Source organism: Nerophis ophidion, linkage group LG06 (assembly GCF_033978795.1).
Source record: "Nerophis ophidion isolate RoL-2023_Sa linkage group LG06, RoL_Noph_v1.0, whole genome shotgun sequence".
Taxonomy (NCBI): Eukaryota; Metazoa; Chordata; class Actinopteri; order Syngnathiformes; family Syngnathidae; genus Nerophis; species Nerophis ophidion.
The window spans coordinates 47,234,414-47,251,913 of NC_084616.1; the positions used below are offsets into that span (position 1 = coordinate 47,234,414).

At 39.5% G+C, this 17,500-nt stretch overlaps 1 protein-coding gene across 3 annotated transcripts in view; it reads right to left on the reverse strand.

The window, feature by feature from the left end:
- Positions 1-17,500, reverse strand: part of samd11 (sterile alpha motif domain containing 11) — a 121,654-nt gene that overhangs the window by 66,860 nt on the left and 37,294 nt on the right. For all 3 annotated transcript variants that reach the window (XM_061903959.1, XM_061903958.1, XM_061903960.1), the window contains exon 4: positions 6,740-6,849. In XM_061903959.1, coding sequence (XP_061759943.1) covers positions 6,740-6,849 — 110 coding nt within the window. The remainder of the gene's footprint in view (positions 1-6,739; positions 6,850-17,500) is intronic.

The window sequence follows — 17,500 nt, forward strand, 5'->3', positions numbered from 1 at the left end:
GTAGGTGTTGGGTCTGAGCTGATTTGCCACGAGCTAATAGGATGAGAAACGACAGGGTCATACTTGGGGAAAACTTAGGGTGCTGAACAGTAAGTTACATTTGAGAAAGTGGGGTTCATATACACTATATTGCCGAAAGCGTTTGGCCACCCATCCAAATGATCAGAATCAGGTGTCTCAATCACTTGACCCGGCCACAGGTGTAAAAATTCAGGCAGGGAAACTGTTTCTACAAACATTTGTGAAAGAATGGGCCGCTCTCAGTGATGATTTCCAGCATCGACTAGTCACAGGATGCCACCTGTGCAACAAATCCAGTCGTGAAATTTCCTCGCTCCTGAACATTCCAAAGTCAAATGTGGGCTTTATTATAAGAAAAGTGAAGAGTTTGGGAACAACAGCAACTCAGCCACCGAGTGGTAGGCCACGTAGTCGGACAGAGAGGGGTCAGCGGACGCTGAAGCACATCGTGCAAAGACTTTCTGCACAGTCAGTTGCTACAAAGCTCCAAACTTTGCGTGACCTTCCAATTAGCCCACGTACAGTACGTAGAGAGCTTCATGGAATGGGTTGCCATGGCCAAACAGCTGCATCTAAGCCATACATCACCAAGTCCAATGCAAAGCATCGAATGCAGTGGTGTAAAGCACGCCGCCACTGGACTCAAACGCAGAGGAGATGCCTTCTTTGGAGTGATGAATCACGCTTTTCCATCTGGCAATCTGATGAACCAGTCTGGCTTTGGAGGTTGCCAGGAGAACAGTACATTTCAGACTGAATTGCGCAGTGTGAGAAATTTGGTGGAGGAGGAATTATGATGCGGGGTTGTTTTTCAGGATCTGGGATTGGCCCTTTAGTTCTAGTGAAAGAAACTTTGAATGCTCCAGGATACCAAAACATTTTGGACAATTCCATGCTCTCAACCTTGTGGGAACAGTTCCGAGCGGGCCCCTTTCTCTTCCAACATGACAGTGCATCAGTGCACAAAGCAAAGTCCATAAAGACATGGATGACAGAGTCTGGTGTGGATGAACTTGACTGGCCTGCACAGAGTCCTGACCTGAACCCGATAGAACACTTTTCGGATGAATTAGAACGGAGATTGAAAGCCAGGCCTTCTCAACCAACATCAGTGTGTGGCCTCACCAATGCGCTTTTGAAAGAATGGTGGAATATTCCTATAAACACACTTCGCAACCTTGTGGACAGCCTTCCAGAAGATTTGAAGCTGTAATAGCTGCAAAAAGTGGACCGACATCATATTGAACCCTATGGGTTAGGAATGGGATGGCACTTCAAGTTCATATGTGAGTCAAGGCAGGTGGCCAAATACTTTTGGCAATATAGTGTATTTCTGCTCTGGAGTAAGTACTCCATCCCATCCGCCTCCCAGTCTGATAATCCCCAGATTTCAACGTAATACACGCCCTCATGTGTATTTAAGCATGAATCTTAACCTCATTTAGGAATAAACTACAAACCCTGTTTCCCTATGAGTTGGGAAATTGTGTTAGATGTAAATATAAACGGAATACAATGATTTGCAAATAATTTTCAACCCATATTCAGTTGAATATGCTACAAAGACAACATACCGTATTTCCTTGAAATGCCGCCAGGGCGCTAATTGATTTAAAACCTCTTCTCACTCCTGCGCTTACCAAAGGCATGCGGTAAATGTAAGCATGCGCTAATTATTTTAAAACCTCTTCTCACTCTGGCCCTTACCAAAGGTATGCAGTAAAAATTTGAGTGTGATTTAAGTTTGGACCTTAAATCCTACTGAATAGCTCTTAATCTTCTTCCCTTTATGCGATTTCAAATTACCGGTATTGAAATCAGCCTCCTCCATTTTGAAAATGATGACAGGGGAAGTGTCACTCGTGACGTCACGAGTTTGACCAGGCGGCAATACTAAGCATGCGCTAATTATTTTGGGAAGCGAGTTTGACACGGCAGTAAATCAAGGCAGGCGCATACTATATGCCCTGCGACAATTCAAGGAAATACGGTATTTGAAGTTAAAACCGATAAACTTTTTTTTTTTTGCAAATAATCATTAACTTTTGAATTTGATGCCAGCAACACATGACAAAGAAGTTGGGAAAGGTGGCAATAAATACTGATAAAGTTTAGGAATTCTCATAAAACACTTATTTGGAACATCCCACAGGTGTGCAGGCTAGTTGGGAACAGGTGGGTGCCATGATTGGGTATAAAAGCAGCTTCCATGAAATGGTAAGTAATTCACAAACAAGGATTGGGCGAGGGTCACCAATTTGTAAGCAAATTGTCTAACAGTTGTAGAACAACATTTCTCAACGAGCTATTGCAAGGAATTTAGGGATTTTACCATCTACGGTCCGTAAAATCATCAAAAGGTTCAGAGAATCTGGAGAAATCACTGCACGTAAGCGATGATATTACGGACCTTTGAACCCTCAGGCGGTACTGCATCAAAAACCGACATCAGTGTGTAAAGGACATCACCAATTGGGCTCAGGAACACTTCCTAAAACCACTGTCATTAACTACAGTTGGTCACTACATCTGTAAGTGCAAGTTAAAACTCTACTATGCAAAGCGAAAGCCATTTATCAACAACACCAAGGAACGCCGCCGGCTTCGCTGGGCCCGAGCTCATCTAAGATGGACTCATGCAAAGTGGAAAGGTTTTTCTGTGGTCTGACGAGTCCACATTTCAAATTATATTTGGAAACTGTGGACGTGGTGTCCTCCGGAACAAAGAGGAAAATACCCATCCGGATTTTTATAGGCGCAAAGTTGAAAAGCCAGCATCCGTGATGGTATGGGGTTGTATTAGTGCCCAAGGCATGGGTAAATTACACATCTGTGAAGGCACCATTAATGCTGAATGGTCCATACAGGTTTGGAGCAACATATGTTGTCATCCAAGCAATGTTATCATGGACGTCCCTGCTTATTTCAGCAAAACAATGCCAAGCCACGTGTTACAACAGCGTGGTTTCGTATTAAAAGAGTGCGGGTACTTTCCTGGGCCGCCTGCAGTCCAGACATGTCTCCCATCAAAAATGTGTGGCGCATTATGAAGCGTAAAATACGACAGCGGAGACCCCAGACTGTTGAACGACTAAAGCTCTACGTAAAACAAGAATTGGAAAGAATTCCACTTTCAAAGCTTCAACAATTAGTTTCCTCAGTTCTCAAACGTTTATTGAGTGTTGTTAAATGAAAATGTGATGTAACACAGTGGTGAACATGCCCTTTCCCAACTACTTTGGCACGTGTTGCAGCCATGAAATTCTAAGTTAATTATTATTTGCAAAAAAAAAATAAAGTTTATGAGTTTGAACATCAAATATCTTGTCATGGTAGTGTATTCAATTGAATATGGGTTGAAAATCATTCTATTCCGTTTATATTTACATCTAACACAATTTCCCAACTCATATGTAAACGGGGTTTGTACATACCCTCAAACGTATACCTTGTTTCTTGGCCAAGGTGTTTATTAAATCCGCATTGCCATGTTTTAACTCGCCGGAATATAAAGACAATATAACATACATCCATAAACGTGGATGCATAGGCAAGAGTACAATATATTTATCTGTACAGTAAACTATTTATTTATATGAGCACCTTAATGCTCTTTTATCCTGCACTACAACGAGCTAATGCAACAAAGTTTCGTTCTTATCTGTACTGTAAAGTTCAAATTTGAATGACAATAAAAGGAAGTCTAAGTCTCTTTAAGAAAGCCACATTGGTTACTTACCTTACTTGCCTATCGTAGCATAAATGGTAATATGTTATGGCTGCAGATAAGTAAATGGGTTATACTCGTATAGCGTTTTTCTACCTTCAAGTTACTCAAAGCGCTTTGATGCTATTTCCACATTCACATGCATATTCACACACTGATGGCGGAAGCTGCCATGCAAGGCCCTAACCACGACCCATCAGGAGCAAGGGTGAAGTGTCTTGCTCAAGCACTGGGAGGGTAAAAGCCGGGGATCGAACCAGGGACCCTCAAGTTGGCCACTGTACCAACCGAGCCACATCGGCCTTATCAAACATTTTAGTAATCAGGTAATCTATAAATGAGTTTGTTTTACAGCTGTAAGTTTTTCGGCAACTAACAATTCGATTAAATTCCGATTCCTGGGGTGATGATTTGATTCATAATTGAATCTCGATTGAACACGATACTCGATTCAAACCGATTCTCACAATGTGTTATTTGGTATAATAATTACAATGAAACTTTTTTAAAACAAATAACAGGTTACAAAAGCTTCTTCTGGCTGCATGTAGCTGGCCTAAAAACATATTTTTTTCAAAATGTATTATTTAAAAAATGTTTGTAAAATGTATTAAGAATAGCAATTTTGAAATTGATAAATCTGCAATTTATAATCAGGATGAATAAGAATCGCGGTTCGGATATAAAATGGATTGTTTTGTGCGCCTCTATTATTTGATATTATAATTAAAATGGAAGGTTTTCCAAAGAAGTAACAGGTTAGAGAAGCTCTTTCTGGTTGCATGGAGATGGCCGAATAACATATCTTTAAAATCAGATTTTTTTAAAGAAAATTTAAGTAATGACTCAATTTTTTTTCTTGTATTTAATCTATTTTGAAAAATGATTAATCGATTAAGAATCAGGCTGAATAGTAATCGCGAATCCGATGTGAATTGATTTTTTTTGTTCAAATATTCCCCCCAAAAATTGTATAGTCTAGATGCGTACTTTTGGGAAAACAGTTGAAAAAAAAAACATTTTTTCTAATAAATGCACAAAATCAACATTGAAATGACACTTTTACCATATGAACACTAAAAAATATATTTAAAAAAAAAAAGATCCGTTGTTTGCCGCAGCCACACACCATCGCTCTAATGTGCGCTTTATTGCAGCTGCCATGCGAAAACTACACTATATCCACTTATTTAAAGTTCTGAGCACTCCATGTGGTCAAGATTTCATTATTTTGTTCTAGTTACACTCATTAAACGATTAATTGAAACATTACATTAATCAAAACTTTTGTCTAAATTAGTCCTAGTATGCTTATATGATTAGTTCTCTTCTAAATATTGACAAAAGCCCCTCTATATTTTGGAGGCCTCAGAATAGTTTAGTAAAGTTATAACTTTTTTTTTTTTTTTTTTTTTTTACTCTCAGGCTTTGCAATTTAATTGTATGCATATGTAAGACGTTGCCATACATTCCTCAGTTGGATTAATTCATTATTTGTATTCATCTATTAGATTTTTGTTTTTTTAGTTATTTTTTAACAATATACCATGTAGTGATGCTTTATAAACTCAAGAATTAAGATGAATAGTCTTATTTCATGTCTATAAATAATACATTACAATCATTATATTACAGTGTAATATTCAAATACAATATATATGTGTATATATATATATATATATATATATATGTATATATATATATATATATATATATACACATACATATATACCTAATGCACATTTATACAATTATTATTAAAAACAGTAATAATAGAAATAATTTATTTAAAATATTTGTTTGTTGCTTTTGATTTTACTTATTGTATTTGAAAATCGTCGCTTGTGTTTGCATGCAACACTAAAAATCCTTAGTATGTGGAATTTAATGATGAAAATTAAGCAAAAAAATCAAACAATGTACTAATATGATCCAGTTTAACAAACTGTTCAAACTCGACATGTTTACAAAGTGCAAAGAAAAAAAAATCCTGATAAAAATATTGAACCGTATTATAAAACTAGATAATTCTATTCATCTTATTACATGAGTCACAACTTATAAAAAACTATTTATTCATGAGGACTGTTTTTAGGATTGATTTAATCTCCTTCTGATACAAATCGAGCACAGGAAGTAACCAAATTTGTTAACAATTGCAATGAAAGAGTTTGGGTTACTAAATAAGATCTGCTTCTTCCTACTCCTTTTCGGTCATGTTGTAATGAGAAACTTCGACCATGTATGCATGTTTTAAATAAACTAATACATAACCATAACCATGCATTTTTTGCAACAAACATACTCTTTAATTTCTAATACGACCAGTTATTAAGCACCGTAGCCCAAACATGTAGTTCAGATAAGACATTTAACATAAAAAAACTTCCTAACAATTAGCTGACATAGTGATCTTACACACAGTTTTGCAACAACTGCTGCGTGTGCTGCCCGGCTAATAACCAATGAAAACGATACGCAGTTTTTCTACAGTGTTTAGCCTACACACACACATAAGTCATTGTTAACCCAAGTGACATAAAACGTCCAATACCGCGCGATAATAGCTGATTAGCGGGACCGTTACCTAGCCATATGTCTTTAATGGCTACACAATATCCTCGCACAGACTACTTGACAAATAGCTGTGATTAAATGCTGTCTGTTCTGTCTGTAAGCTGCAAGAAAAGCTCTTAGCTTATAGCACACCATGGCTCCTCCGTGCACTGGATTAATGGCAAACAACGCTATTTATTTAGAGGTAATTTAAAACATGGGGTTTAACCCCCCCGGAGTGATGCACGGGATGGAGGAAGAACATTAAGTGACAGACCTTCAGGAAAGGAATAATATGCTTACAGTAAGTTCAAATCCCCCAAATGCACAAATTGGTGAAATAAAAGGATGGAGCTTACATGTGTTGTAGGGAATGACACACAAACATGCGCTGTACAGTTTATACACTATGTGCAGCATCAGTGGAGGTCCTACCTGTGTGTCCTGCACTGGCGTTGTGGTCGGAAGCAGACTGACCCTCAGACACGCCATGCTGTCTGCTGTGGTGCAGGTTGGAGATGATTGTAGAGAGGTCACTGTCACGACTAACACACACCAAAAAGAGAAGAGCAATAAACTGTTAAACATCTCCAAACAAAAATAAATCCCACAAAAAAAAAATAAAGATCCAAACCACTTTGGAATAAACTCTCGCCACACTTGAAAGGCTCCAAGCAGACAGTAGGACTAAATCCCCGAAACACAAACTCAGCAGCAACAAGTGTTGTGGTTGTTGTTGTTGTCGTCGGCGCAGGTGTGTAATGCACTCTGACAAACTACTGCATCCAGCACTTTTGGGTCTCATCCCCACCCATCTTCCATACTCTGATGCAGATTCACCACCCCTAAGTCGTTTAACAGCTTAAAACCTGATTATGGAGCTTCTAGGACCTTCAGAGCGCTTGTTTGAAGGGAAGATTGAATATTGCAGCGATATTAAAATAAATTGGGTGAAGGGGAAATAGTAGGGTCCGTAAATTATGTTTTTCATGCACTGCATGGGAAATAATCCGTTTGCACAGTTGTGAATTATAAGTTGTCTTGTCTGAGGTACACCGTTAATTAAAAAGTCATCTCATAACCAGGTCGGAACAATAATATATTCACCACTTTACAATGCACAAATAATTATACCTGAATTACTTTCTTCTTTAACCGCAACGGCTTACAATGATTCCCATTTAGATGAAGAATGTCTCATAACCCTGAAAAAAGAAAAGGGTTGGGGGCATCAAGCATCTTTTCGGGTTCTAATTGGATGCCAAAGTGTACCAACTTGTGGGAATACCTACTCAGACTTCTTCTGTCCGGGTGAGATGCATAATTTATGCAGGAAAGCGAGGATGGAAGCAGCAGATGACTCGATAATGTTAACAAATCCACACACTGTAGCGATCACGGCACCGCTATAAATAGTTTGTTTGTGTTAGCGCTTACAGTAACAATATCCCTAATACTTGGTTAGTATTCAAGTCACGAAATGTAAATGGTGTATTAATGAATGGTTATGTTTAGGGATGTCCGATAATAGCGTACTGCCGATATTATCGGCCGATAAATGCTTTAAAATGTAATATCAGAAATTAGCGGTATCGGTTTCAAAATTATCGGTATCGGTTTCAAAAAGTTAAAAATATAACTTTTTAAAACGCAACTGTGTACACGGACATAGGGAGAAGTACAGAGCACCAATAAACCTTAAAGGCACTTTCTTTGCATGCCAGCCCAGACACATAACATCTACGGCTTTTCCCACACACAAGGGAATGCAAAGCATACTTGGTCAACAGCCATACAGGTCACATTGAGGGCGGCCGAACAAACAACTTTAACACTGTTACAAATATGTGCCACACTGTGAACCAACACCAAACAAGAATGACAAACACATTTTGGGAGAACATCCGCACCGTAACACAACATAAACACAACAGAACAAATACCCAGGGCCCCTTGCAGCACTAACTCTTCTGGGAAGCTACAATATATACCCCCCGCTACTTTAATAACCCTGCCCACCTCAACCTCCTCATGTTCTCTCAGGGAGAGCATGTCCCAAATTCCAAGCTGCTGTTTTGAGGCATGTTAAAAAAAATAATGCACTTTGTGACTTCAATAATAAATATGGCAGTGCCATGTTGGTATTTTTTTCCATAACTTGAGTTGATTTATTTTGGAAAATCTTGTTACATTGTTTAATGCATCCAGCGGGGCATCACAACAAAATGAGGCATAATAATGTGTTAATTCCACGACTGTATATATCAGTAACGGTTGATCTCAGGATCGGTAATTAAGAGTTGGACAATATCGGAATATCGGGAAAAAATCCATTATCGGACATTTCTAGTTATGTTTTGAATTTTGAGGGTGAAATAGAGGAGCTCCCATTGGCTCTGTTGTAAGAAGACTTAATTATGTTTATTTATTATTTCGAATGAACTGTCTTTCATAATGATTTTAAAAGACAGGCAAAGTTTTGAAAAAGGTGCAGTTCCCCTTTAAGGTGAGTAAACTAAGTAACTTATAACACAAGACTAAAAACTGATAATATTAATTTTAATTTAGCTCCTTTAGCTGTTAACTGCACGTTGGTACAGGGGTTAGTTTATGTGCCTCACAATAAAAAGGTCCTGAGTTCGATCCCGGGCTTGGGATCTTTCTGTGTGAAGTTTGCACATTCTTCCCGTGACTGCGTGGGTTCCCTCCAGGTACTCAGGCTTCCTCCCACTTCCAAAGACATGCACCTGGGGATAGGTTGATTGGCAACCCTAAATTGGCCCCAGTGTGTGAATGTTGTCTGTCAATACGTGGCGAATTGTCCAGAGTGTACTCAGCCTTCCGCCCGAATGCAGCTGAGATAGGCTCCAGCACACCCCGTAACCCCGAAAGGGACAAGCGGTAGAAAATGGATGGATGGGCTTACAATGAGGATCGTTATGGCATTGTAACTTGTATCACCTACATCAAAGCTATGATGGTTTTCGTCTTTTCTGACTAATAAATGTTGTTACAATGTTGGATAATCGTGTTAAACCATGCCAAAGCGTCAAATCATAGCGTTCATGCATTTTGCTTTGTGCTTGGATGTGGTTCTGGATTCCTTTCTTTGGCTAAGTGTGATGTCACAACGAGGTGGAAGCAGTTATTTGGACATTAAGTCAAGCTGTCAGTCAGAGGGGGAGGAGCTCATCTCCGCTCTGTCTGCTTTAGCTTATGAGAAAACACAAAAAGGGAGGATAAAGTATTATTTTCATATAATCTTTGCATGCACATAACACCGACGTGGGACATGCAGTGACATAAATGCTGCTAAAAGCACCTCTGAATCGATCTGAGAGTGTGCATGTGTACTTACTGTTGTGGCCGAGTGAATCTATATGTTTATTCAGTTTATTTTTGATCATGTCTGGGTAAAAAAAAATAGCTGTGACTGCGTTGAGTTGAAATATTGTGCTGATATTGTTCAACTGTCAATAGCACTCATTTTAAATTTACAGTTGGTACGGCTGGTCCGTACTGGTAATGTTACCGGCCGATCTCACTCATGGATGATCTGTATCGGAATTGGCAGCATAAATCCCCGTTTGGAACATTCTTAGTTCACAGTTAGATCCACTATGGACTGGACTCTCACCACCCATATTTGCAGTCCTCTCCAAGGTTTCTCATAGTCATTTCCATCGACGTCCCACTTGGTTGTGAGTTTTTCCTTGCCCTTATGAGGGCGCTGAACCGCGGACGTCGTTGTGGCTTCTGCAGCCCTTTGAGACACTCGTGTGCGTGCTAAGTGACTTGTAAAAAAATATAAAGTAGCAAGAAGCACATCAATAATAAATAAAGCTAAACATTAAAATGGATGGATGGATGGATGTTCTAGACCAAAAATCACTTCATATTCTTTACTGCTCACTGGTGTTACCATATCTGAGTTACTGTGTAAAAATATAGGGGAAACAAATACAAATGTGCACTTCATTCACTAACTGTGTTACAAAAAATATCAATTAGAATAGAATACATAATGTTGGATATAGAGAACATACAAACCCTTTATTTATTAATGACTGAAATTCAACGATTTGGTGCATTTGCAAACAGCTAAAATGATGTATAAAGCAAACTATAACCTGCTACCAAAAATGTACAACAATTCTTCTCAACAAAAGAGATGAAATATAACCTTAGAGGAAAATCTCATTTAAAACATATGTATGCTCGTACAACACTTAAAACCTTTAGCATATATGTATGTGGAATTAAATTAAGGAATGGATTAACCAAAGAAATCAAACAAAGCACCAATATGATTCAGTTTAAGAGACTACAAGTGTTCACAAAGTACACAGAACAAGAATTATGATGAAAATCTTGAACCCTTTTTTTTTCATTGAGACAAAGATTAATTATGTATTTAATATTTGTTTACTTGCTATGGTATATTATTTATTTACTTATTTGTTCACTGTTCTGTTACTGAGAACAAGGAAATTGGATAAAATTGCTATGGTATGAAAAAGGGGTAGAATTAAATAAGCTCTGCTTCTTCCTAGTCCTTTTCAGACGTGCTGTAATGAAACAACTGCAAATGTGTGATGCATCACATTGTATCGTATGCATGTTCCAAATAAACTGAACTGAATTTGTGCTTGCTAAAACTTTGCAGAGACAGGGACTTCCCGACTGTAGGGGGAGCTCTGGTGCAGAAAACGTATCCTTATGCTTTCTTTAAATTCAAAACCCACACAGCAGAGAGCCCCTACACCCTGAAAAAACCCCCCAATAAAACAGGGTTACCTTTTAAAGTTGGCTGAAGCGGCCCAATTCTCCAGCAATTACCTCTTTTCCTCGCCAGTAGACCCACACAACTGTGTCATGGGGGTATTTCATTTGCAATCTGATTACCATCCTGATCGCATTAAATGCCATAATGATGGGAAATAGCCGCTTAGCATTCAGGGGGAGTGTAGTGGAAATGTAGTCACGCCTAATGGCAAACAGCTTGTGGAGGCTCAGGCTCGACTTTTTTCCAGCTAAGTTTTCCTTATTTTGTCACGTTATCACCCAAGTAGAGCTTTTTTTGTGTGATGTCATAAGCATCCTCACAATAATCCTGATTGGAACCAGAGGACTCTCTGAAGGGGGTCTCGCTTGTGACTCGGCGAGGCAGCCGTTTATGGGACAGAAGCGGTGAATGGTGCTCCGCTGCCACCGCTATGACGATGCCACACTGTTTGCGGCCGCCGGATTTGGGGTTTTTACAGCCTTATGATTACAGGCTGCCGCCGTAACGTCAGGCTGCGGGCCGCCAGGCTGCTCTCTACACGCTAACACAGGGGTCGGCAACCCAAAATGTTAAAAGAGCCATATTGGACCAAAAATACAAAAACAAATCTGTCTGTAGCCGCAAAAATCAAAACCCATATTACATAAAGATAGTGTGTGATGAGATATAAATTGAATTAAGAGGACTTAGAGGAAAATAAATGAGCTCAAATATAGCTACAAATGAGGCATAATGATGCAATATGTACATATAGCTAGTCTAAATAGCATGTTAGCATCGATTAGCTTGCAGTCATGCAGGGACCAAACATGTCTGATAAGCATTCCACACAAGTCAATAACATCAAAAACACACACCTTAGTGCATTCACGCACAATGTTAAAAGTTTGGTGGACAAAATGAGACAGAAAAAGAAGTGGAATAATACACGTCCGAAAAAGTCGAAGAAAGTTCTACATGTAAACAAACTACGGTGAGTTCAAGGACCACCAAAATTAGTAGGACAAAGCGGCGCTCGCCAAATACTCAAATCAGTGAAGCATGTTTAATACAAACAGTGTGCTTTATACAATTTAGGGAGGTTTGTGTCATGTTTGTCCTACAGAAACCATATTAAAACAAAAAATGTATCCCCCCCCCTTATTTTTTTCCATTTTTCATACATTTTTGAAAAAGCTCCAGAAAAGATGAAGGCGAGTATGGAGGGGCCTAATGCTGGCCCCGACGCTCGTTTCTCAGTGTCACAGAGGCGATGACTCAGAAACCAGTCAGACGGTCACCTAAGCAAGGAGACACTCCATTGGCCGGCGAACAGCAAACATTTTACGTTAATTATAGACTTCTTTTCGAGACGCTAACTCTAAAACCTGAAGCCGTCCTTGTCTGGGAGGGTGAGGGGTTTTTCTTCACAATGAAAATGAAATGCAGAAAAGAGTGCTTTAAAAGTCATATGTCAAGACGAAATGCTAACAAACCACGCCCGACACCCTGCTGGAAGCCAAGCCCATCAATCAAATAGCTGCGTTAAAACGCCACCCTCGGCCCGTCACTCAAAGTGATCATGATAATACTGTCCTGAACTTCTCCGGGAGGTTATGGGGTTATTATCCCATGGCCGCTTGCTCGCTCTAAGCCATGAACGGAAAGGACATTGTTAGTGAGGTAATTAGCGCACTTTTCCTGAGCTGTCCCGCCTAATGAGGGGCCGAGGACTATCACCACTCCCCCACCTCCTTTTTTTTCTTCTCAATGGGTGGCGGCAAGGTCACACTCAAGCCCCGCGAGATGGAGAGGCGGCTGGAGTTTAAAACCCAGTCACCTGAGTCAGCGCTCCCACGGGAGCCACTAAAGCCCGAGTTAGGAAGGACGAGAGCCTAAGGATGGCATGTGGGGCTATTATTATTAGTGGTCGCTAAGAAGGACACAAGCCGGCCTTTTATCCTGAGCTCATCCCCTCACTGGCCAACTCTGTCCTTTTATCCTGAACTACAGGAGAGACACACTGACCCAGACGCCGGGGTGATTGCAGGCTGTTAAAACTCCAACTCTCCATCATGTTGGTGACAAAACTCTGTAACTACGTCCAAAACTGAACTTAGACTTCGAAAAACTTTATTGATCAACAAGGGAAATTGTTTCACACAGTAGCTTGGTTACATAGGATGGAAAGGGTAAGGCTGGAAAGAATATTGCAGGTATAATGTAGACTAAAAGTGTACCATAGTAGCAATATAAAATGTAACATTTATGTAATATTTACATATTGTATACACATACTTGCCAACCCTCACGGATTTTCCGGGAGACTCCCGAAATTCAGCGCCTCTCCCGAAAACCTCCCGGAAGAAATTTTCTCCCGGAAATCTCCCGAAATTCACACCCCCTCCAGCTCCACGCGAACATGAGTGCGGACAGCCTGTTTTCACGTCCGCTTTCCTGTTATATAAACAGCTTGCCTGCCCAATCACGTTACAACATCTACGGATTTTTAATAAAAAAACTGCACACACAAGGAGACGAAGCAGAAGAACGAGGAAGTTACAGCCATGGCGATGCCGTCTGTAATAGTGATTCTATGTTGTCTGTTGACATCTCCTGGTGAATGTTGGCTATAGCGTTATGGGGTTGCTTTTTGATTGGCCAACGATTTACGTGGTGTTGTGCACCTGACGGCAAGTGACTCTCGCCAGTACGCAAATGGCAGAGTAAAAGTTACTCAAATAGTAAAAGGTAAGTGTTGTTTTTTGTTTTTTTTAATAACAAGCAAGCACAGTAGAGTTAGTAGAACAACTGTGTTTTTATTACTGTGTATTTGATAGGTGCCGTCTGAAATTCAACTATTTATTTTATTTATATATATAATAAAATAAATATATATAGCTAGAATTAATTGAAAGTCAAGTATTTCATACATATATATATATTTATATATATTTATATGAAATATATATGAAATAGTCGAGTTGGTAAATTATACTCATCCCCTCTTAACCACGCCCCCGCCCAAACCACGCCCCCAACCCCGCCTCCTCCCCACGCCCCCTCACCCCACACCTCCTGAAATCGGAGGTCTCAAGGTTGGCAAGTATGTATATACAGTATATTAAATAAACTGTATTAGGGCTGGGCGATATGGCCTTTTTTTTAATATCTCAGTATTTTTAGGTCATATCACGATACGTGATGTATATATCCATATTTTGCCTTTTCGCCTTGAATGAACACTTCACACATATAATCACAGCAGTATGATGATTGTATGTTTCTACATTAAAACATTCTTCTTAATAATGCATTAATATATACTCAAGTAAGTTAATTGACCAAAACTGTATTTATTAAACATTACTAAGCAGTGGCACAAACATTCATGTCCTTTCAAAACAGAAAGTGCAAGATTGTCAGAGACATTTTAAAACAACCTATGAGTGCACTTTTGTGCTTATTGTCACTAAAATGACATCAAAACAACACTAAATGAAAGTGCACTTTTTGTACAGAATGCCACTGCAATAGTTAAAAAAAAATAAAGTGCACTTTTGTGCATGATGTCACACAAGGTATTTCAATAACTGTCAAATAAAAATGAGCTGCATAATAGGAAATCAAATAGTGTATGTCCTTCGCTATGTTATGGGTTCCTGCGGACGTTATCTCCTTCTGTTGTTGATTTTTTTTTTTTTCATACGGTGTTGATGTGTAAATGGTTGCCTCGGCATTTTGTGGGTGTGGCACTGAACGGAGATGCTGACATGCAGAGTTTCAAGCACTCTTCATTCTCTAGCGGGTGACTTTTCAAATGATGCTACATATTAGCAGTAATGCTACTTCTTGTAGCAACGCTTTTGACCCACACTTGAAAAATTACGGTTGTCTGTTCGACATATTCCCGCTTGAAGCCAAACCCCCGCCAGACGATGGACCCCCTGCTGTTTTTCTTGGGAATTAATTCTTCCTTCATTTGTTACCAGATTGGCACCTTCTTTCTCTCGTATTACCACTCGCACCACACAGCTAATGTTACCCATGCCACTTCTCTGCTCCGCGAGGGCGTATACGTATGTGGTGTCTGTAAGAAGGTCCGCTTGTTTTACATATCTGTGAGAAGGAGACACAGGAAAGAGCGAGGAGAGCCTGTAGTGTAATGCCCGCAGCCTAAATCAACTGCGTGAGAACGTATATGCGAATATCACGATAGAGTCAGTTTCTATATCGCACAGAGACAAACCCGCAATATATTGGTTATGCATCATCATTCCGCGAAGTTTTCAACAGGAAACTCTGCGGGAAATTTAAAATTGTAATTTAGTAAACTAAACCGGCCGTTTTGGCATGTGTTGCAATGTTAATATTTCATCATAGATATACAAACTATCAGACTGCGTGGTCGGTAGTAGTGGTTTTCAGTAGGCCTTAACGGGTTATGTTTAAAATCTCATACCGGCATTCTTTACACATACAAACTGTAGCACACAAAAAAGCACATCTAATTAAAAAAACGTTATTATGGTCTTACCTATACTTATAAGTTAAGTCCATGCGCCGCTCCTTCTGAACAAAAGCATCGATAACTTGTTTATAGAAGTCTTCCTTATCTTTCTTCAGTTTTAAAAGTCTCTCTGTCTCGATGGAGATCACTGTCTGAAGCAAACCTTTTAGCTCCAGCGTTGGTATTCCTTTAATTATTACCTCCTGCTTCGATTGAAAGTCCAGTTTAGAAAATGGTTTTATTTTAGGTACCGGTATGTAATCCTCAATGTTAAAAGTCCAGAGGAGAGGAAAAAATAAACTATCGCTGTAGTTTGTTTTTACTTATTCTGCAGCCGAGTAATCGCAAGAATGTTGATTGGGATCACTAGCGCCCTCTACCACCATGAGGCGAGAGAACAGGTGCCTCACACAGTGCGTCTTTGCAGCCATTTTATGATTGCCCAGCACAAGAAATACGTTACACACATACAGCTGTTGACAAAATACACTGTACATTATACACCTCAGCTAACTAAACTATGGAAATGTATAATATAATTCCAATAGTAATACGGTCTCACTGCACAGCAGCCAGCAGTTAGCTGAGTCATTGCGCAATCCATGGTGAGGCTCAACTGGCTGCTGACTCACCGCAAGTCTCTTCTCAGTATTTGAACTGCAAATGTGAAAATTCAGCGATTTTGAATAAAAATAATCTAAAACTGGTGAAGTTAAATGGAAAATAACTTTATAAAGTATAATCACTGGATACATATAACAATATAAGAATTTTTTTTTCTTTTTATATTTTTTTTCTTTCCATGATGGCAGGTCACTTTAATATACACCCCCCGCTACCCTCAACCTCCGCATGCTGTCTCAGGGAGAGCATGTCCCAAATTCCAAGCTGCTGTTTTGAGGCATGTTAAAAAAAATAATGCACTTTGTGACTTCAATAATAAATGTTTTTCCATAACTTGAGTTGATTTAATTTGGAAAACCTTGTTACATTGTTTAATGCATCCAGCGCGACCTCACAACAAAATGAGGCATAATAATGTGTTAATTCCACGACTGTATATATCGGTATCGGTTGATATCGGAATCGGTAATTAAGAGTTGGACAATATTGAAATATCGGAAATCGGCAAAAAATCAATTATCGGACATCTCTAGTACTGATGCAGGCCATATTTAATGACATGTTAAAAAAATATATGTGTACAACTTGTGGGCCAATAAAAACCTATTTGCGGACCACAAATGGCTGGTGAACCAGACTTTGGACACCATTGCTCTGATGACTAAAAATAACACCTGCAGTGTTATTGTTGAGCCTGGTCTTTTTTTATGGAACAGGTGTCGCAAAGAAGCCGTTAAAAACAAAGCAAAGGCAAAATACACATATGTTACTTATTGTCTGTCATACATGAGGACAGTTAAGTTTGTCGGACCTTAGAGATGTATTTGATGGAAAATTGTGGTTGAAAACCAAATCAATCTTAATCTGAAGGTTTCTACTGCTTCAAAGTTGCTCCAAACATATGACTTCAAGAACACATCTGATGCCAAATTTCAGGAAAAGCAAAGTCTATTGCATAATGTCATGATTCTGAGAAACTATGTTTATGTGTTGTTTTTTTCCTGCTCTTTTCACTTTACAACAGGGATCTACAATTCAGAACAGTCCAGACTACAGGAAAGGACAAACACCCAACGGTGCCCCGCTGAGGCCTTGGCGTGCAGATTCTTAGGTGGCAACGCTGGAGGTCACAGTGTGAGCTGGCAGGAGCTGGCGGCTCAGGCACCCAGACGCCACGTCTCATACCGCCACTGGCAAAGTGCTGACAGAAGGACAGCGGGGATGTGAAGGTAGACGAGAGAGAGAGAGAGAGAGAGAGAGAGAGAGAGAGAGAGAGAGAGAGAAGCAAGTCGAGAGC